Here is a 20356-nt window from a genome sequence, read left to right as displayed (position 1 = left end):
CGGGGGAGGAGGGAGCACCGCTGTCACCAGGGGGCCCGGCAGATGCCAGAGGCGAGGGTTCCAGAGGGTTCCGGCCACTCCCCTCTCTGGCCGGTGTGGGAACAGTGGGGGTGGCAGCCCGGGGGGCCGGGGAAGACCCTTGGCGCAGAGTGGGCTTTGCTCCGTGGTCTGAGACGTGCTCCCTGCTGCTGGAACAGGGTGCAAATCAGACGAGTGGGCAGGACGGCCGGACGGCGGGACGGCCGGACCGGAGGGGCGAGCGTCTGCAGAGACAGAGGTCCGAGGCTGGTCCACTGTGAGCCCTGGAAGGACGGGGCCGGGGCCGGCTCGACGGCTTTCACTCCATCGTGGGCCACAGAGCTGGCTGCCGGCCATCGGGGTATGGACAGCCACGGGGTCCCAAATAGGAGAGCGGGTCGGCCGGCCTGGTCCGAGCCGTGGCTCAGAGGACAACGGTGGCTGTCCACACCCCTGGAACTCGCTCGGCGAGGTCGGGAGGGCCATCACAGCAGTGTGGACGACCAAGTGGAACCCCCGACAGGCACTCAGGACCCGGCACAAACACGAGAAGGTCGAGACCAGGAGGGAGAGCCGATGAGTCTTCTGTCTCGTCGTGGGCAGGATGTGCAGCAGCTTCTGAGAACGCGGTGCGAGCAGAGGCAGCCGGCAGAGGAGGAGGGAAGCAGGCTAGAGGAAGAGAGGTGGGCTGTGGGTCTCTGCAGGGGTGCAGGGCAGGTCCCTGAGAGCAAGGGAGGCTGGGTGGCTCTGGCTGCCCGAGGCCTGAGCTGCCGGTGGGAGGGGGGTGTGCGGGAGGTCCTGGGAAGTGGAGGGGGGCCGTCGCCCCACGGGTGCCCGGGGAGGAGGTGGGGACGGGACTGGGCCCCCGATGAGCTCAGAAGCCCCCGATGGGGCCCGCAGGTTACGGAGTCCCCGGGAGGCAGGGGTGAGATGTTGCTGCGTGGGTCCCTACCCTGGGCAGACGCCGTGGCTCAACCAGGGAGCAGAGGCAGCATTCCGGGGCTGGTCAGAGAAGGGGTGGTGACCCATGGCCAAGAGGAGGGGCCCACGGGGGCCTGGCAAAGATATATTGGTGGGGGCGGGGGCGTGGACAGCGGGATTCAGGCCACTTTCCTGGCCCGCCTCGTTCCCCGCCTGCTGTCTTGGGGCTCCCGGCCGCTCGGGGCCTGCATTCCCAAGCTCACTGGGCTGTCCTGGCAGGAGCCCCGGGCGGGGGGCGGGGTGACAAGGTGGGGCTAGAAAGGACTACACAGGGGCTGTCTCTGCAGAGCCAGGAGGAGGAAGGTGCAGGCGGGCAGGGTCTTCCAGGGTGTCCCGTGGGCCGTGGAAATGTGGCCCCCTGCCCTCCAGTGCGCCAGGGCCCGGCCGGGGGCACCGGAGGAGGTGCTCACGCAGCAGGGCCGGTCACCTGACACGGGTGCGCAGCCCTCCCGCGACGGGCCCAGGGGCCACTTGCCGATTTAGCGGGAGGGTGAGGCAGAAGCCGGTGCCACCCCTCCTGATCCTACCCGGTTCTCCAAGACCTGGTTGGCGGCTGTGGCCGTCTGTCGCGGAGTCCGAAGGCCTGGTTACACCAGGGTGGCCACGGTGGCCTTGAGGGAACACTGGGCAAGTGGAGAGGCTCCTGGTGCCCGGGGCTCTGGGCAGACTCAGAGGGCGGGGACCGAACGTGGCTGCAGGGACAGCCTGGGCGCCTCCCAGCAGGGCCCTGCACACTGCTGTCACCTGAGGGTCTGGGGGCTTCCTCCTTTGCCTCATTGGCCTGGCAGCCCCAGGCAAGGGCTCAGGTATGCCTGGGGAGGGGGGGCTCAGGTGTGCCTCGTGGGGGGGCTCAGGTGTGCCTGGGGAGGGGGAGCTCAGGTGTGCCTCGTGGGGGGGCTCAGGTGTGCCAGGGGAGGGGGGGCTCAGGTTTGCCTCGTGGGGGGGCTCAGGTGTGCCAGGGGAGGGGGGGCTCAGGTGTGCCAGGGGAGGGGGGGGGGCTCAGGTTTGCCTCGTGGGGGGGCTCAGGTGTGCCTGGGGAGGGGGGGCTCAGGTGTGCCTCGTAGGGGGGCTCAGGTGTGCCTGGGGAGGGGGGGCTCAGGTGTGCCTGGGGAGGGGGGTCTCAAGTGTGCCTCATGGGGGGGCTCAGGTGTGCCAGGGGAGGGGGGGCTCAGGTTTGCCTCTTGGGGGGGCGCTCAGGTGTGCCGGGGGAGGGGGGCTCAGGTTTGCCTCGTGGGGGGGCTCAGGTGTGCCTGGGGAGGGGGTCTCAGGTTTGCCTCGTGGGGGGGCTCTGGTGTGCCAGGGGACGGGGGCTCAGGTTTGCCTCGTGGGGGGACTCAGGTGTGCCAGGGGAGGGGTGGCTCAGGTTTGCGTCGTGTGGGGGCTCAGGTACATGGGCTCCTCTGTGCCTCTCCTATGCTTCCTTGGAAACAGGCAGGTCAGGAAGTGCCATCCTGTGGTCCCAACAGAGCCACTTGAAGTCACTGTTGCCAGTCGCCGGTTGGCCTGTTGAGATGTGTCTGCATTTTCTGATTGGCTTCACACACCCAGTTCTCAGCGGGACGGCCCTCCCTGCTCCCGTGGAGGGAGGGCAGAACAACTCCTCTGAGGACGTGCAGGGCAGCCGGGGCATCTCACACCCAGGGCAAGACCGAGTGCGCGGCGGGGACCCCTGCGGCTGGCCCTGCCCTTGGAGGCGGGAGGGTGCAGGGTGGGGGGCAGCCAACCGCAGGGGGGCCCCCGGGAGAGGCCAGCAGCCTGAGGGTTTTGGGGCAGCACAGAGTCCGCTGGGCAGCGGGTCCCTCCTCCGGCGATGATCGCGAGGTCGGTTACTTCTCTGTTCTCAGGCTCGTTTGTGGGAGACACGGGTGAAGAAGGAGAATGAGAAAGAAAGCGATCTTCGGAGGAAGGAACCGGGGCGTAAGGCATGACGTCTGTCCTGAAGTTTCCCTGGCCGGTTTAGTGCCCGCATGGCAATGGGGACGTGGGGGGGCGGGGACAAGGGCTCCCCGCATTACCGGGCACGACTGCGGTTCTGAGGGCCAGCGGGGCCCTCCTCAGGCAAAGGGGCTGGCCTCCCCGCCCCACCTTCCTGCCTGGGCTGGGACAGGGCTCCACCCACACATGGGGCTGGGCCCCTGGATCCAGCTGTGCCTGAAGGCGGCCTCTCCCGGCCTGAGTGCTGGAGTCGTGCCTGTTGAGCAGCTTGGTGGGGGCTCCGTTCTCCGGACTGAGCGCGGCTCTGAGGTGGGCTGCTCCCAAACTCCTCAGAGCCGGGTCGTTGAAGACGGCTGCGCACGGCCACCCGCGGCCCCCGGCTCAGCGGCTGTCCGGCCTCCCCCTGGGACTCCCCTGTAGTGGAGGCCCGGTCCCCGGGGAGCAGCCCAGCCCCCGCCCTGTCACCCAAACCCATCTGTTCTGGGAGGGCCTCTGGGTCAGACTCTCGATGGGCGTCCCCAGCCCAGAGGAGGCGCCTCACTTTCCTGAAATTGGCACCGAAAACAGCAGTGTGGACGGCAGGGGGCCGGCAGCCAGAAAGATGCGCACGAGCAATAAGGGGAGAACTTCCGAAAGTCAATCTTGAGATCACACCCTTGAATTTCCCATCATTTGGGGGTGCCCGGGTGGCTAAACGGCTGACTGTTGACTCTGACTCAGGTCATGGTCTCACGGTTTGTGGGATGGAGCTCCGGGCGGGGCTCTGTGCTGACGGCACGGAGCCTGCTTGGGATTCTCTCTCCCTCTTCCTGCCCCCCGCTTGTTCTCTCTCTCTCATAAATAGACAAACATTAAAAAGAATCTCCCATCACTTCCCTTCCCTTCGGGCTGTGAAGGACCTCAGGGCCATCCTGGGCATTTTCACTGGTACGGTGCAGGGAGCGCTCCCTGGCTATGTCACCGCCTCCTGAACAAGGACCCGACTGAATTGGAGATGTGGGCAGGCAGGGAGGTGGCGCTCGCCCAGCAGAGCAGAGGGCAGCGAGGCCAGGCCTCACTTCTGGGGGGAGAAAGCGTCTCTCCTGTCCCGGCAGCGGAGGATATGGACCCTGGCAGGCTCCAGACTCTGCATTCAATGCCCCTCTGGTCGCAGGATTAAATGGGAACGGTAAGAACGGACAGTTACTGTGTTCGTCAGAAGTATCCGGAGAAGTTGCTGCGGGGACAGGAGGTCTCTCCTCACGGTGGTAGTTAGAGCCTCCGAGGCCCCATAGCAGAGGGGGTGCCCCGTCCAGGCATCCCGGGTGGCCCTCCAGCTCTGATCACGTCCCCAGCTTACCTACCCGGCTCGGGACCTCGCCCACCATCTGACCAGAGGCCGACAGGCATCTGGTTCCCCTGCAGCCTTTAGCGAACGGAGTTGGCTCCCCGTACTCCAGGCCCGGCCAAGTGCAGGGGCTCCGGTGGGCTCCTTCCTGCTTCCTGGCCCCTCCCCCTGCAGCTGGGAACCACATCACAGTGCTTCCTACCCCAGGCCCCTTGCTGGCCTCAGGGGCTCTGCGACCACGGGGCTCCTTCCTTCCTGCCCCACACCGTGCCGTGGCACCACCATACTGGGTGCTGGCACCTGCTTTCTGTTTCTCAAGCCAGACTTGCACTTACCTCAGGGCCTTTGCACTGGCTGCTCCTTCCCTTCCAACGCTCTCCCGCCCACTCAGGCTCAGCCGTCCCCTTGTCATTCGGACCTCGCGGTGCAGGTGCCTCATTCTGGCCTCCGTCGCACCTCTTAGAGTTCCGACCGCCATGAGAGCCAGGGCCTCCAACTTCACTCTGCCTGCAGCCCTGCAGGTGGCAGTTGGTCTGCTCGCCCGGACGGCCCTCCCTGACCGTCCATTAAGGGACAGTTCTCGCCCATCCCTTTTCCTTCCTTCAGCACAGAGGACCCCAGGCTCCCGATTCCGGTTTCAACCGCTTTCCCGTGTGTCCGCTCCAGCAGAACGTCAGCTCCTGGCCCGCGTCGGGGCTCGGGACCCAGGCAGGGGGTGCAGGGCCGGGCACCCAGAGGGGAAGCTGTTGCGAGGTACGGAAGAGGGTGAGCGAGGGGTCCTCCCCGCAGCCCAGAGGGCGTCCCAGGCTTGATGCGGCGCACGGTGTCTGTGCAGAAGCCTCCACGTGAAGTGAGTAGCACGCGTACCATCCAGGGACACCGGCCCCCGTGAAGCCGGGTGAACTGGAATGTTCTGTGACGACCCTCCTAATTTAAATTGCGATGACGTCTGTGACACAGATGGGTCAGAGGTGTGCTGAGTGGGGAAAGCCGATCTCCAAAGGTCACACTCTTGAGACGACAAAAAGTGTGGCTATGGGGACAGACGGTGGCCGCCAGGTGGTGGTGCGGCACAGGGGTAACGCGAGGGGGCCCATTGGAAGGCGCCGTCTCCACCGTGCAGGCACACACACTTGCACGCACTTGTGGAGACACGTGTACACAGGTGCACAGGCGCACGTGCACATCCACAAGCACACATGTGCAAGCACAGGCAGGCGCACAGGCCCACGTGCACACACACACACACACACGCACGCCAGTGCCGGTGGCACTGGTAGCAATGGAGCAGGTCCGTGGACCAGGTCAACCTGCACTCGGGCCACGCGAGGCGTCACTGTCGCGGACACGGGCGGGAGGGAGCGCCGTCATTTCTCACGACAGCACATGAGTCTACAAGGGTCTCGAAACAAGAAAGCGAAGAACGCATCTATGGCCCTGCGGAGAAGCGGCCGGCACGACCCGACGCTGGACGTGCGCCCAGGGGACCTGAGGCGGAGTCTGCCGCGTGCATCCCCGAGCCGCTCTCGGAGGACGCGCTCTGCCCTTCGCCGGGGCCCGGGCTGGGATGCGGCACACGGAATAGGGTATCTGAGAGGGAACAACGTCACCAGCGGGACAGTGAGGTGGGGGGGGCACGGCATTGGGGTGCGGTGACACTCTCCCCGGGAGCCGGTGGCCGGGGCCAAGGAGCCCCGTCTGCGGCCAGGTCACCCGTCGCCGTCCCCGCAAGTGCCCGCCTCACGCCACACAGGCCTCCCGGGGCCGCGCGTCCCCCCCCCCCCCCCGCGGAGAGCCGCCCCGGAAAGCCCCGTTCACAGGGATGCCCACGCGGGGATCTTCCCAGGCGCGCCCACGAGGCCCGACCAGCGGCTCCAGCTTTGCCCACCGGGGAGCTTCTGATTTCATTGGGCCCCGCGCACTGGCGGGATTTTAGCCTGGGCAGGGGCGCGTCACGGGGGGCCGGGCTCCCGCTGCCATCCTGCAGGGGTGAGACCGTCTTCGCCCGGATGAGCAGAACGAGCGAGAGAGCCAGCCCTCCGGGTGTGTGTTGGCTGGGAGGGCAGCAGCACGCAGACCGTTAACTCTTTGCCCGACGGAGGCAAGCCGTGCAGGAGGCTGGGCCTTGGGGTCAGGGGCCCCTTCTCCCCACGTCTGGTGGCGGGGGGGGGGGGTCCTCTTCCGGGTCAGGCCCGGCTCCGGGCAGACACAGCCCCCAGCTCAGGTGCAAGGGTCTCCTCAGGTCGAGAGCCCGGGGCCCGGGGCGGAGGGGGGAGCGGGTGCGGGGCGAGGTTCCCTCGGGACAGTCGGCTGGTGGGACACATGAGACGCCCCGCTCAGGTCCTTGGTCACCCCCTCCCCTCCCCCACTGAGGCAGGACCCACCGGAGGAGAGACCTGGATCCAAATCCGGGTCAGGCTCCTGCTTGCACGGCAGCCCTGGTCGTTCACTTGGCCCTGAGCCTCAGTTTCCCCATCTGTAAATGGAAGAGGTGGTGACAGCTTGTAGACACATTCTGGCCCACACTGTTCTGGTACTTTCCACGGACAGCCTGTCCTGCTGGGGCAGCGTCGGGGGGGATGGAGGGAAGAAAAAAGGGGCACCTCTCAAGTCTGCCCGAGGGGCAGAGCATCGGAGGCCCCAGGTCCAGTGTGGCGGGTCAGCAGGCGCCCAGTCAGGAGGGCGGGAACGCGGGCTCAGGCCTGAGGCCTCCGGGAGTCAGCATCTCTGGCCCACAGCGACTACAGCTCTAGACCTGCCAGGGTGGGGGGCGGGCCCAGGGTCGCCACGGGCCCCGGGCTCCTCTTCTCCCGCACGCTGCCTGTCTCTTGGCCTCCGAGTGGACCCCACGTCCCCCACCCTTGCAGCATGACCACTCTGTGCTCTGTGGTGCCCGGAAGCTTCCGGTTCTCCAGGCTGGGGTTGGAGGCCACGCCGGCCCAGACCCCCAGGCCCAGCGGCAGCCTCTCCAAGTGCCCCTCCGCATAGGAGATGCCCAGCACCCAGCATGGGGAGGGGCGGCAGGGGTGTCCCTGCCCCTTCGCCCCCGAAGCCTCCGTGACCCCCAGGGCCCAGGGACGCGCTGCTGGAAAACCGCCCGCGAGCACACGCTTCCTCCTCCCGGTCCTGGCCAAAGTGCCCGTCTTGTTTCTACCCACAAAGGTGGGCGGGAGCGGGGCCCGGTGGCGTGCCTGGGCCTCCCTTGGAGGAAAGAAGGGGACCGAGACCCACGGAGAGGGCGGCCCGCGCCCTCCCGAGTAGGCGGGGGTCCCGTCGGTCTGGAAGCAGGTCTCCGTTCTGAGGCCGGAAGCCCCGTCCCGCCCAGCACACCCCGAGGGCACCGTGGTCACAGCAGCTGGTGCCCGGAGCCCGGACCGCGAGGCAGAGCCCCCAGTGTCGGGGCACAGCCCGTGGGGGACGGTCGGGGGCGGCCGGGCGTCCGGGACCGCGAGCGAGCGGGCGCTTCCCATGCCGCGTGGCGAGTGCCGGCGGCCGGGGTCCTCCCACCTGGGAGTCCTCCCGGTGCCGGTGGCTCCTCCCCCCACACCCCCAGCGGCTCACAAACCGCCGGGACCCAAACCACGTCCACCCGGCTCGCGGGACGCGAACGCTTGGTCCTCATTTAACGCAAGGCCGGTTTTCCTTCACCTTCAGCCCCAAGGAGAGGTTAGCTGCCGAAGCGCGGGGCTCTGGGGGCCCATCCGGCCTTTGGGAGCAGGGAGGCCGAGGGTCTCGAGACCGCCTCTGCCCACACGCTCCCCCGTGCGGGGACGGCCACAGAGGCACACTTCACAAAGTCACGAGCGGTCGTCCTCGCCCCGGCCCCGAGCTGCCCGTTCGGGGGCACCGCCTGGACTTCCCGAAGCGCCGCGTCTCCACGCCAGCAGGGCCGTCCCTCCAAGTGGCACCCAGACACGCCTGCCGCACGGCTCACCACCCAGGCGGCCACCGGGCGTGTGGCTCCGTGCTCCTCCTCCGGTCGGGCGCTCGAGCGGGGGCGGGTGGGCTGGGCAGCTCCAGGTGTGACGGGGTGGCTCTGCCGACGGGCGGCCTCCGTGGGCCCCGCACCGTTCCCCCCACCGAGCGAAGGCCACCCGAGTGGGCCACCGAGGTTTCCTCCTCCCTCCACCCACGCTCCCCCCGGCTCCCCCACCCGGCCCCACCCCGTGGTTTGAGTCGTCCGCTCACCCCTCAACTCGAGACTCCCGACCCCCATCCCGGAAAGTGCTCCAGGGTCCTTCCAGCGGGGGGGCGGGGGGGACGCCCTGAAGTCGAACCCTGACGGCTTCACCTGGGCCCCCGTCTCTAGCCTGTTCACCCCTTTGCTCAGACCCCCAGGGGCTCCTGCTGCCACTCCCCCCTCCCCCACCTCTGGGCCCCCCGAGACTCCCCCCGACTCCCCACGGCTTCTCCTCCCCCGCCCTGGGCCCACCTGCCACGGCGCCTTTCCAGCACACGGGGCACAGGCTGCCCGGCCCGCAGTGCCCCCTCCCTGCCGACCCCTCACCTCCCCGCGAACCTAAGTGGGGTGGCCTGGGCTGGGGCTTCCCGAGAGCACAGACCCAGGACGGCCTCCTCCGTGCCCGACGGGCGGCTCTCAGGCAGCAGCCGGTCCAGCGGACGGATAGGAGAGGACGCTCTCCCCGTCCCGGCCACATGGTCCCCGAGTGAGACTACACGACGAAGCACTTCCCTTAAGACGGAGAAGTGGCAGTCACGGTCAGGACTGTTCCGCGTAGCTCTCAGCCGAGAAAAAATTCAGGGCTATGAACAAGGCACCGTTTACAGAATCCCACCTTTCTAGAAAACATATTTTATGAATGGCATTTGAACGTACAAATGGGAAAAGAATAAATACTTCATCGCCTGACCCCACGCCGCCGTGACACCGCAGGACCCTGCCGAGCGTTCAGGTGGGTTTTCGGAGCTCGGGAAGAAGCCCCAGAAGCCCCAGAAGCCCCGGGGCTTTGGATCATGGCCTGGGTGGGTCACCCGGGGCTCCCGGCCAGAGGGGATGCGGTGGTGGCCACGCTGACGGCCTAGAAAGGGTTTCTGTGCGGCGTGACCCCAAGGCCCTTCTGAGGCCACAGCGATGGTGCCCCTCGTCCCTGGGCCCACCGCGCCCACCACGAGGCTGTGCCAGGGGCGTCCACCCTCACACGCTCACAGGCGGCCAGGGCTCCTCTCTGCGAGAACCCGACAAACCGCTGGAGACTTCCAAGGAACCTTCCAGCACTCTGAGCAGGGGACAACAGGCCTCAGACCTGGTCCGCAAGGCCTCGGTTCACTTCCCGCCAACCCGTGGGTGGCTTCAGGTGGGCGAGAGGGCGGAAAAAACAGGACCAGCAGGCCGACGCCACGCCAGGTCCGAAGGCACGGCCACCCCGGCCCCCGGGACGGGAGCTGCCCGCACGCCACATCTGTACCACTCGCTGCCGGACGTCCCTCCAGACCCAGGAAACGAGGCCCGGCACCTTCTCCCGTCACGAGGGCCTTGCTGGCAGGCAGAGACCCGGTTTCTCGCCCGACCAAAGCCCCCGGCCACAGGCGGCCGACGGCGAGAAGAAACACCGAGCGCAGACACACGCCGTGGCTCACGTGGCTGTGGGCTGCGTCCGTGACCCTGAAGAGGGCTTATCTGGTAGCCTGGCCGGTCGGACAGGGGCAGGAGCCACCCGAGGGAACTCAGAGAGAGCCCGAGAGTTCGCGTGTAAGGCGAGTCCAGGAGGTGGGGTCCACGGGGTGCCGGCTCAGTAGGCGACCTTCCAGTGCGTGGGCTGCTCGCACGCCTCCTCCAGGTCCCCACAGAACCGGTTGTACGTCGTCCGGGGGTCGAGCCCTAGGATCTCTCTCTCCTCGTGGATCCGGAAAGAAAACGTGGAGACCGAGGTCCCGATGAAGAACCTGCGAACCAGAGGTCACAAGAGCCGCATGAGCGAGCTCACCCCCCCCAGCCCTGCCCGGCCTCGTGAGTCTCCGTTGCCCAGGGGCCACAGGCCTGGCGGGGGTGGGGGGGGGGAGGGGGGGGCTGCGGAGAGGCCCCAGGTCCTGCACGGGCGCCGACTCGAGACCCCTGCAGGATTCTGGCTGCTTGAGGTGGGGGCTCAGAGCTGGGCTTGGACCTCTGAGGGCAGAGAGGCGTCCCCACGCCATCTGCTCAGCACGGAGGCGGCCCCGGCCCGCAGCCCGGCAGGCACAGTTGGGACCGACCGGGGCATACGCCAGGTGGCTCTGAGGGTCCTGCAGATGGAAACTAACCTCCTCTCGGTTTCCCACCCCCCGCGGAGCGTGTGCGTCCCAGCCCTGCTCTTCCCCGGGGGCAGGCCTGCCTCTCGGGACAGTGACACAGAGCCCGCCCTCCCTGTGTGTGCTCCTCGGTGACACGTGTGATCCAGGGGGTCACCGAGTCCAGGGGAGCAGGACCGCGAGGTGAAGGGACGCACAGGAGGGTCCGGGACAGAGCGCCGTGACGGGACCGGGGAGGAAGCCGGCGGGCGAGGACCGGACGGGGAGCACGACCCTCCGCGCAGGGCCGGGGAACGGGGGGCCGCCCGCCAGAGGCTGAGGGGCGCGGGGCGCGGCGGGCGCGGCCGGCAGAGGCACCTGGCGTGCGAGCAGATCCACTGGTCGATGATGGCCACGCCACCGTCGCGGTACAGCTCCAGCTCCTCCCACGTGGGCTCGAACCTCACCATCTCGGGCAACAGCCGCCTCAGCTCCTCGTGCTCTGTGGAGCGAAGGAGGGCGGACGCGCTGGAGTCGCGGCTCCCGGACGCGTGTGCTGCGCCGGCTCCGCACGGGCCGGCGGAAACGGGCAGGAGGACCGGCCGCGGGAGCCGCCGCTGCCCTCCCGGCTCGGGCCGAGGCTCGCGCGCGGGCCCGGGTCTGCCGCGGCCCAACCGGGGGCAGCGGACGCGGCCGGAGCCGGAGCCACGTACCCTTCCTGATGGCGTCCGTGGCCACGAACACCTTGTCCAGCTGGTGGGTCTTCATGAGGCCGCGGATCTTCTTCACGGCCCCGTCCAGACTGGGCACGTCCTCTCTGTGGCCCCAGATGAAATCTTTCCTCCTCAGGTGAACCGCGAGGTATGGACCCCCCAGCGAGGACCCCAGCTTGACCTGGCAAAGGACGGGGACCGCTGAGGGACCTGCGTGCGGCTGGCACGCGGGACACGGAGGGGACACGTTGTCCGTGTGGCAGCACCACGCTCCGCGGGCGTCGGGCCAGATGTCTCTCCAAGACCGCGAAGTGACTATCACAGACCCTTTAACTGAGCAAAACAAAAAAGGTAAAGGAAACCCTGGAAAAAAGTACAAAACTAGGGAAAAGGGTCTATTCGCTACGGTGCTTTTCCAGTAAACACCACGTAACGACCGAGGGATCGTGGCCGGAACGATGCCGCTCCACGCGTGGCCGGCCCCGTGGACAGCGCCACTCGGACGCGCTCCCGGGAAATGCTCAGCAACGACGCCCGCTTGAAACAGCCACGTGTCCTTTGTTGAAAACGAGTTACGTGAAAACCACACCCTCAGAAAAAACTTTCTAGAACAAGGGTGACCCTTTTGGTGAGTCTGGTCTGGCCGCTCTCAGAAAAATCTCGCCTTTTCTTTCTCTGTTGTCCTCGTGTCACGAGGGAAACGCTGACCGTCCCCGTCCGTGTTCGCCGCCCGGTTTCACTCCCGGAACTCCAGGAACTCCGGCGGAAATGGCACCGAGCCCTGAGCCGGCGCTGGGACAAGGGGACCCTCCTGGCGCACATCCCCGAGCGAGAGAGCGTGGGGACGCTACCTTCATCTTGGTCCAGTCCTCCTCGAAGGGGATCCTGTCGGCTTCGTCCGTGGAGTTCAGGTACTTGCTCCGGAACTCGTCCCCCACGGCCCGCAGGTGCTTGGCGAACACCATGCTCCGCCGGGTCTGCGGGTACAGAGAGCAGCGCCCTGCCGAGTGCCCCACCCCGTCGGCCCCCTGGCGGGCGCCCCGAGCCCCACCCGCACCCCGAGGCCGGCCCGAGAGTCCGAGGGGGACGCCGAGCCGACACTCTCGGAGGTCAACTGGGGACGGGCTCCTAAGAGGGTCTGGCGGTGATGGGTCACCAACCGGCAAAAGGCCGGACCGCGAGCGACCGGGACCACCACCACGGGCACAGGGGAGATGCTCGGACAGGCGCCCTGCCTGGGGGGCGGGGCTCGGGTCAAGAGAACGTGGCTGGCCGGAGGGAGTCGGCAGCCTCGCAGCTAACAGGGGACCACGGTGCCGACGAGAGGCGGAGAGCCACGAGGGCGGCCGTGACGAGGCACCTCTCTGCTTTGGAGATGACGTGCTCAGGGGGCACCCGGGTCAGGGAGCGGGGGTCTCTCCGGGGTCCTCCGGACAGGCGCCTAACCTCTACCTGGCTCCCCGCGGGAGCTCTACGCCTACGTCTACACAGGGCAGACCTCCGGAGCAGGGCAGGCGTGCAACCCACTTCCTCAGGCTCCTGCCGCGTCAAGGCGACAGGGAGGCGCACGCGCCCAGCACGCACACAGGCCAGTCAACGGCACGGCAGGTGCGGGCGGCACTCACGTCCCAGTACTCCTTCCCGCCGTAGTGGTCGTGCAGAAGGTTCTCGGCTCTGTCCAGCATCACTGACCTGTTTCCAAACAAGAGAAAAAGCGTCTAATTTTAAGACAATTCTATTCGCCTGCTCCAGGGATTGTCTGGGAAGGAAGCCGGGAGCCTACCGGGACACGCCTGGGCCGGAGACCTCCACACACGCTCCTGCGGGAAACCGTGAGCACCATGAGGGGTCTCTCGGGTCCCAGCCACCGCACTGGGGGTCAGCAACCCCGCTGTCACCACTGACGAAAGAAACACCACAGACAAAGCGAGCAAGTAGGACTAGTCAGCGGTTCTGGTAAAACAGAGCCCCAGAGACAGCTCACACAGGAGCACTGAAATGGCTCGATTTTGTAATTTTGGAAGATCTGTTATGTAACTGGCCACATGTGGACGACAAAACCGCGTGATGACAGACACCACAATCGTGTGGTCAGTCAGACCACACTCCTGTTTGAAAAAAAAATCATTTTAACGACACAGGGCTCGGTGCCCCTCAGCACGTCTGCTTTTCAAGCCCCGAACCAGCACCTTTTTCACAGAACACTCAACTCCTTCCTTGCACCACGAGGGACAACGAGGGACAGAGCGGCCCCTTCCCGAGGCGATCAAAGAATCCCCAGTGTCAGAGCACACAGAAGGGACACTCCAGAAAGGGCCGCGTCCACTCCAGCCTGGACAACGCAGGGCACAAGTCTGGGGAAAGGCGACCAGCCTCCTCCTCTCTCCTGGTCCCCAACCGTGCGTCCTGAGTGGTACGGGGCACCGGGGAGGCCACGGCCCCTCCTCTGACCACCGTGAGGTCCGGCTCCGAGAAGGCTGCGCGGGAGACCTGACCGCAGGCGGGACGGGAGCCCTCCAGGACCAGGCTGCAGCGGGCCATCTCAAAACCTCCCGAGCCTGCCACTCCCCTCCCGTCCCTGTTCTCACCCTGCTTCAGCCACACCGGGCAGTCACCGGGACAGGTGAGGTAGGGAAACGAGTAAGGTCAGCGCTCTCTTCCAGTCGGGCCTGCAGCCCCCGGGCCATGCCGCCCTCGCCTCGCTGATGCCCAGCTCCACCCCTGCCTCAGACAGGAGAGCCAGACCCCTCCACCGCCTGCGTCGGGACTGGAGACCCTCCCATCAGTTCCCACCGTGAAGTGGCCGAGAAGCCCGTGCGAGGCTGTACTGGCAGCACAGACCCCCAGAACACGGGTACAGCCAACGTATACCCGGGCCCTCCCCGGGGACGCGCGACCGCCTCTGCCCCAGCCCCACCTCGCTGTGGAAGGACGACCAGGTGCAGGGTGGGGACGAGCTCCGCCTCGCCAGTGACCCTGCACAGGCCAGGAGGGCCTCCGATGCCAGCAGGACAGTGTGCAGGCGCACACATGTGCATACACGCATACGATATGTGCATGTGCAGCACGCATCCACGTGCACATGCACACACACACATGCACGCACAGCGCACACGCGGCACACATCCACATGCACATGCACAGTGCACACGCGACACACGTATGCAGGCACACACACACCACACGTGTACACACGCACCCACACACATGCACGCACTGTGCACACGCAGCACGCACAGTGCACACGCAGGCACACCCACGCACGCGCTCGCCCATTCACTGGCCGGCCACGCGCGGACCCTGCAGGCACGTACCTCGCTGACGTGTTTCTCAGAAGCACAGGTGCCATGATTGAAGCCGAGCCTTGAACGGACAAACAGGAGACGTTTAAAGCTCTTGTCTCTTCGTAACCCCAAAACCATCCTCTGGAAAACAAGATCCCCGGTGCCTCCGTTCGTTGGTTTTCACACAGGAAACCAGTAAAGCCCAGATGCACGTGTGTACGGCTCAATCTAGGCAGACCCAGCGATCTCGCAGTGAAAACCTCCCGCTCGTGATCGCAGGCAGTGACGTTCCGGTGAAAACTTATAAAGAACCATAAATCTCAGCGGACTTGAGCAGACCGGTGGGGCTCCATCTGGACGGCTGCCAGGGGAAGGGGGCGGTGGGGGGCAGCTTCACGGTGCCAGAGGCCCGCGGTAACAACCCTACGACAGCCGTGCCCCTCCGAGGGGCTCCCACAGCAACGAGTTTCTAGAACCCGGGTATTCCGGTGCTTCACCCACAGGTGCTGCCGAGGAGACAGGCCCTCCTTGGGGAAGTCTTCTGATGGCTGCCTCCGTCTGGGTGACCAGACTGCCATCTCCCCGGCCGCACTCAGATGCGCTGAACGCAGCTTAGCTGTGTCAAGGTGGCCCAGGGCCCCACCCCCGTAACCGGGGATGGGGGCCGCTGCACAGGCCAGGCGGGAAAGGGGACCCTCCCGCCGGGGGCCCGGCGGCCGCACCTGTAGTACTCGTGCTTGTCTTGTGCGTAGAGCAGCGGGTCAATGCAGGGCCGCTCGTCAATCTTCTCCTCCCAAGTCCCCTCCTTCCACCCCTCCGCGTAGCTTTGCAGGACGAACACCTGGTCAATGAAGGGCCCGCCGGACTCTGGAAGAGGCCAAGGACGGACAGTGAACAGGAACCGGAAGCACACGTGTGGGCACGTGTCGGGCGGCCGCTGGTACAGACGGGGAATTACTACTTGACTTAATCCCACCTTCTCCCTGCAGGGCTGCAGAAAGCTTACAGAAGCAGAGACAGCACACAACAAGGGACAACAGGGCACGAGGTCCCTAGAGTGGGTGAAAGGGGCTGCCTCAGGGCAGTGGAGCTCGTCCAGGCCCTGGCCGCTCCCAGGGGCCCCTCTTACAGCAGCGGGACCTGCCCTCAGCGCTCGGCCCTCCTCTGCCGCACCCCCCAACCCAGTCCTCACGACGGCCACTGGCCCCACACACTCTGTCCACCCTGCTGTCCCTCAAGCACATCGGTGTGCCCTCTTCCCACGGCCTCTGTATGGGCTGTCCCTGCGTGGACCATCCTCGCCTGGACCGCTCCCCTTCGGGGCTCACCCTTGACCCCTGTGGCGCCATTCAAATCGCACCTCCCGGGGACAGCCTCCCGCCCCACACCCCACCCCACCCCACTCTCGTTTTGTCCGCATGACACTTCACCGCCTTGGACACCGCGTGCCTTAAGTACTTCTTCATCTGCCTCCACGCGCCCCACAGGCGCTCCAGGAGGGGAGGAGTCTGTGTCCCACCTCCCCACGGCCCACCGCGCCCACCCCAGGACACGCCTGCCACACCCACAGCGCTTCATCAGATGCGCCCGGGGTGGACCGATGGAGCCCAGTCACGAGAGAGCCGCATCAAGAGGAATTCTGGCGTCTCTTCCACATTTCCCTCGCTCTGCTCGGGGGCCGCACTGCTGGCGGGGCCTGGCCCCAGGCCTCCTGGGGCTCCTCCCGCAGTGACGGGAAGGGAGGTGACACCGAGAGGCTAAGACGCCCGGTGCCCTGGTGCACATCCTCAATCCCTGCCCCCTCTGCAGTGAGAAAGGGTGGACCGGTCGAGGCCAGCCGGGCGGGGTGGAGGCCAAGCCGTCCGCCTGCTCCGCGGCACTCAGGGCTCTCCAACTTCCTGTCCCCGCTGCTTCGGCTCCAGGCTTGGGGCCTCCGGAGCCGCAGGGAGGGCAGCAGCCCTTCCGCCCTGCACACCCACTCTCCTCCCCCGCTGAGCACGCTCCCACGCGGCTGAGGCCCGGCCCTGTCCCGGTGTCCACCCATCAAGGAACCCTCAGGCCACAGCCCTTCGTGGAGGTGAAGGGCAGTTTCTCTGGGAGGCTCCACGACCTGTGGGTCAGACGAAGGCTGAGGCTGATTCCCAGACTAAGTCGAGTCAGACTAAACACCCAGCTGCATCTCTCGTCTTGGCTCTGAGAGAGATGCATTCCAAGAAGACGTTTTACAAGCCTCAGTTTGCTTCTTGCCCGTGAGTGAAGATATCAGAAGACACGGCCTATGTTGTTCCATGGCCGCAGCACTCCCAGGACTGACCCCGACACAGGAACGTTCCAAAGTGACCGGGGCTGCCGCGCAGGGAGAAGTGGAAAAACGAAGACGTGCCAGCTGCAGCCGTACGCCCCAGGGCCGACGCAGCAGGAGCTCCACAGCCCATCGCACCCGCTCACGACGGCCTGCGCCTCCCTCTGCCAGACTAAGGTGGCAGCAAAAACGTGGCAGTGCCTTTTTTTTATTTATTTTTTATTTTTTATTTTTGGGACAGAGAGAGACAGAGCATGAACGGGGGAGGGGCAGAGAGAGAGGGAGATACAGAATCGGAAACAGGCTCCAGGCTCCGAGCCATCAGCCCAGAGCCCGACGCGGGGCTCGAACTCACGGACCGCGAGATCGTGACCCGGCTGAAGTCGGACGCTTAACCGACTGCGCCACCCAGGTGCCCCTGGCAGTGCCTTTTTAAGCTTAGGTCTTCTAAAGAAAGCAATGCTAAGCTGTAAATACTCTCGTTCTAAGAATATTCCCAACTTCTCTCTCTTAAAAAAAATGAAATAGACCGAGCAGGACTAAGTGGAACGAGACGTTATGACGAGCACTGCAGGGAGGCCCCAGGGTCAACGCCTGCCTGCCTGCCTGCCTGCCGTGTGGCGTCCTGCTTCCCCGTCTCGCTTCCCCTCGGGGACACAGGGCCCTCCCTGCACACGAGCACGGCCTGCTGGGGCCACGCCTGGCCTCCGGACCAGAAGCCACAGCTCTGAGTGCCCTCCGCTGGCTCGCCAGCCGCCCCAGCTTTCAGAGACAAGGGGACACACAGCTCACGGAGATCTATCTCCCGAGATAAATTAGAGGAAGACCAAGGTCACTGGGAGTGCGGAATCGGGAAACAGAAGCAGGCCCCCCGTGCAGAGCGAGTGTCACCACAACGGGCGTGCCACACACAGCGGGCTGGCTGGTGCTCCTGCACCACCACCTCGGCGGCCTCACCTGCGATGAACTGCTCGTACTCAACCACGGGGATGTTTCTGTTCAGACTCGGAAGATCAAAAAAGTCGGACCACGGAATCCGGACCTGGTGAATGTCCGGGCTCTGCCAGTGATAGAGGCGGCCCCAGGGGGGCAGCACCAGCACCCACTCCTCGGTCTTCAGCAGCGTCTTCAGCAGGGAGGCAACGCGGATGTAGACGTCCCTGCGGAGATTGAAGCCCTCTGGGGGGTTGACGTCATACAGAAGATACCTAGAAGGGAGGGGCAGGAGCGAGGTTCTTCCCCGCTGAGGCTTTTGGACACAAAGCCCAGAGGCGCCCCCAATGCCTATGGGGCAGGATCTGGGCACTCGGAGCGGCTGGTAGTTCGCTGTCGCCAACCCCTTTCTGTACAACCAATTACTTCTAGAGCCCGTGAGTAGGAACAGCACGCATCTCAGCAGCCTTTAACGGCCGGCAAGTAATTCACAGGGAGACCGGCAGTCTTGCCAACCAGAGCCTGAGGATCAGTCCTCCAGTGGTACCCAGACGTTTTGGTCTACCGACCCCTTCACACTCTTCACAATTACTGAAGACCCCACAGGACTGTTGTTCATGTGGGTTACATCTACTCATCGTGCCGGTGTTAGAAGTTACGAACTTAAAACACATGTATTGTTCACTTAAAATCATGATAATAAGCTATTACATGATGTGGTTCTTAATGTTTTTAAATGAAAAACAAGTACATTTTTCTAAACAAAAAGAATTAGAAGAATGACAACGTAATTTTTGGAACTCTTTTTGGTCTAGCGATAACTGGATTTTCATATCCGCTTCCGCATTCAACCTGTTGAGCTATCACAGGTCAGATGGCCTCAAGAAAACCCCCACTGTAGACTCACGAGAGAACGACTTAAAAAGGTGGATAAATAACATCCTGATGTTCCTACCAAAATGGCTCTGACACCTCAGGGCTCCCTGGACACACTTCGAGAACCACCGCACTACCGAAACACCTCTCCCTTCTCGGCACTGGTTTTTCCACAACTTCCCTTACTACTGATGAAACTGTTGTAACGCCCAGCTTGAGCCTCCAGATCTCCCCAAGACCACCAACAGAGGAGGGAACCCCTTTACCACCTCTGCATCCAGCATGCAGTGCACGGTCTGTTTCGTCCAAACCCTCAGTAATTGCTGGACGGCACAGACACTTGTTTTTTTTGTTTTGTTTTGTTTTAATCCCTGAGACTTTTATCTAGGGAACATCCACCAACTGGATGGAGCCTGGAAGATTCCGTGCAGATAAACAAGGCCGAGCTCTTACGAACATCTGACTCGGGTCTCCTCCAACCCAGGGCAAGAACCCGCATCATCTAACAGGGGCGCCCGGGCCTGCCCCTTAAGGCTCACCCACAGCCAGCCCTTCCCGGGGTTCCGGAGGCCCAGCAGCCCGGGGCAACCCTGACTCGCGCACGGAGGCTGAAAACCCGGGGAGGGTCAGAGGGTAACGGGGTGAGGGGGTGAGGGCGCTGGAGGCTCCGCCCCGCGCCCCCCCGCACCGGCCCGCTGTCCTCGGTCCCGATCCCCGCCCCCCAACCACAGGTGCCCCGCCACGGGAGTCCCACGCTTTTACCGTCTGCGGGACGCCGCCCCCGACAGGATGTCGGCCGCCGACTGGCCGGGCCAGAACTCCTCGCCCGAGGCCGAGGCCGGCGGCCAGGACACCGCTCCCAGCAGCAGGAGTAAGACAACGCCGAGCGCCGCCATGGCCCCACCGGCCACACACTTCCGGCGGCCGCGCTCCGCCCCGGAAGCGCACGCACGCCCGTCCCACCGGAGCGCGTCTCCTGAAGCCTTGGCAACGCCACGAGCGTCTTGCGTCATCCCGCGGATGGGAGTCTCCCGGGCGGAAGGTGCTGGGAGGTGCGTCCGGGAGCGCTGACGTCCTCGCCTGCGGGCCGCGTGGAGTGGAGAACGGGGCGGGGGCGGGGCTATGGGCGGGGGTCAGAGGACCTGTGGGCGGGGCCTCGCGTCCGCGAGCGGGCTTGTGGGCGGGGCCAGAGGACCTGGGGGCCGGTCGAGTCTGTGGGCGGGGCTGCGCGGACGTCCTCGCCTGCGGCCCTGCGAGGTGGAAGCCGGGGAGGTGCCGGACCTGTGGGCGGGGCCAGAGGGCCTGTGGGCGGGGCCGCGCCGCGTGGAGCGCAGTCCCAGGCCGGGTTTGGCAGGCGGTCTCAGCCTCGGATCAGCGACCGGGGGTGGGGGGGCAGCCTTCGGGCTTCGGGCGAGCAAGCCGCAGGACTGACCCGAGGGCCGCACGGCTGGCTAGGTACGACACCCGAGCCGCAGACCCGCCAGGCGCGGTGACCCGCAAAGCGGGCGATGCTCGGGCCGTTTTCGAGATGACAAGGTGTCTCTTAAAGGGAGAGGGTGGAGTGGAGGCCGTCAGGGTGGGTGTCTCACTGTGGAAAACCACAGTGCAAGGGCTGCAGAGTGTCCCCTTTGTGTTTGAAGAGCACAGCACATTCGAGGGGATGGGGTCGAAGCTGAATATGAGGGAGCCGGGACTTGCGGTCACCAGACAAGTGGCTCCTGTGCCCTGACCCCTATTCAGCCCAGGTCTGCACCCCAGGTGC

General features: G+C 65.5%; 1 protein-coding gene across 2 annotated transcripts; it reads right to left on the bottom strand.

Annotated features, from left to right (window-relative positions):
• Window positions 1–9042: 9042 nt before the first annotated feature.
• POFUT2 (protein O-fucosyltransferase 2) lies at window positions 9043–19622 on the bottom strand. 2 transcript variants are annotated; one of them, XM_060640624.3, is made up of 9 exons: window positions 19357–19622; window positions 17743–17993; window positions 15206–15350; window positions 14514–14624; window positions 12825–12891; window positions 12051–12176; window positions 11200–11380; window positions 10865–10988; window positions 9043–10165 (listed from the first exon to the last, which is right to left on the bottom strand). In XM_060640624.3, the coding sequence occupies exons 1-9, from the start codon at window positions 19605–19607 to the stop codon at window positions 10012–10014; spliced, it is 1410 nt and encodes a 469-aa protein (XP_060496607.3). In that variant the 5' UTR covers window positions 19608–19622; the 3' UTR covers window positions 9043–10011. The 2 variants fall into 2 exon arrangements, with proteins under 2 accessions (XP_060496607.3, XP_060496606.3); XM_060640623.3 differs by having other exon boundaries at window positions 14514–14562.
• Between the last annotated feature and the right edge of the window lie 734 nt (window positions 19623–20356).

This window comes from Panthera onca, chromosome C2, assembly GCF_046562875.1.
Source record: "Panthera onca isolate mPanOnc1 chromosome C2, mPanOnc1 haplotype 2, whole genome shotgun sequence".
Taxonomy (NCBI): Eukaryota; Metazoa; Chordata; class Mammalia; order Carnivora; family Felidae; genus Panthera; species Panthera onca.
This window is presented reverse-complemented; position numbering and strand designations above follow the sequence as displayed.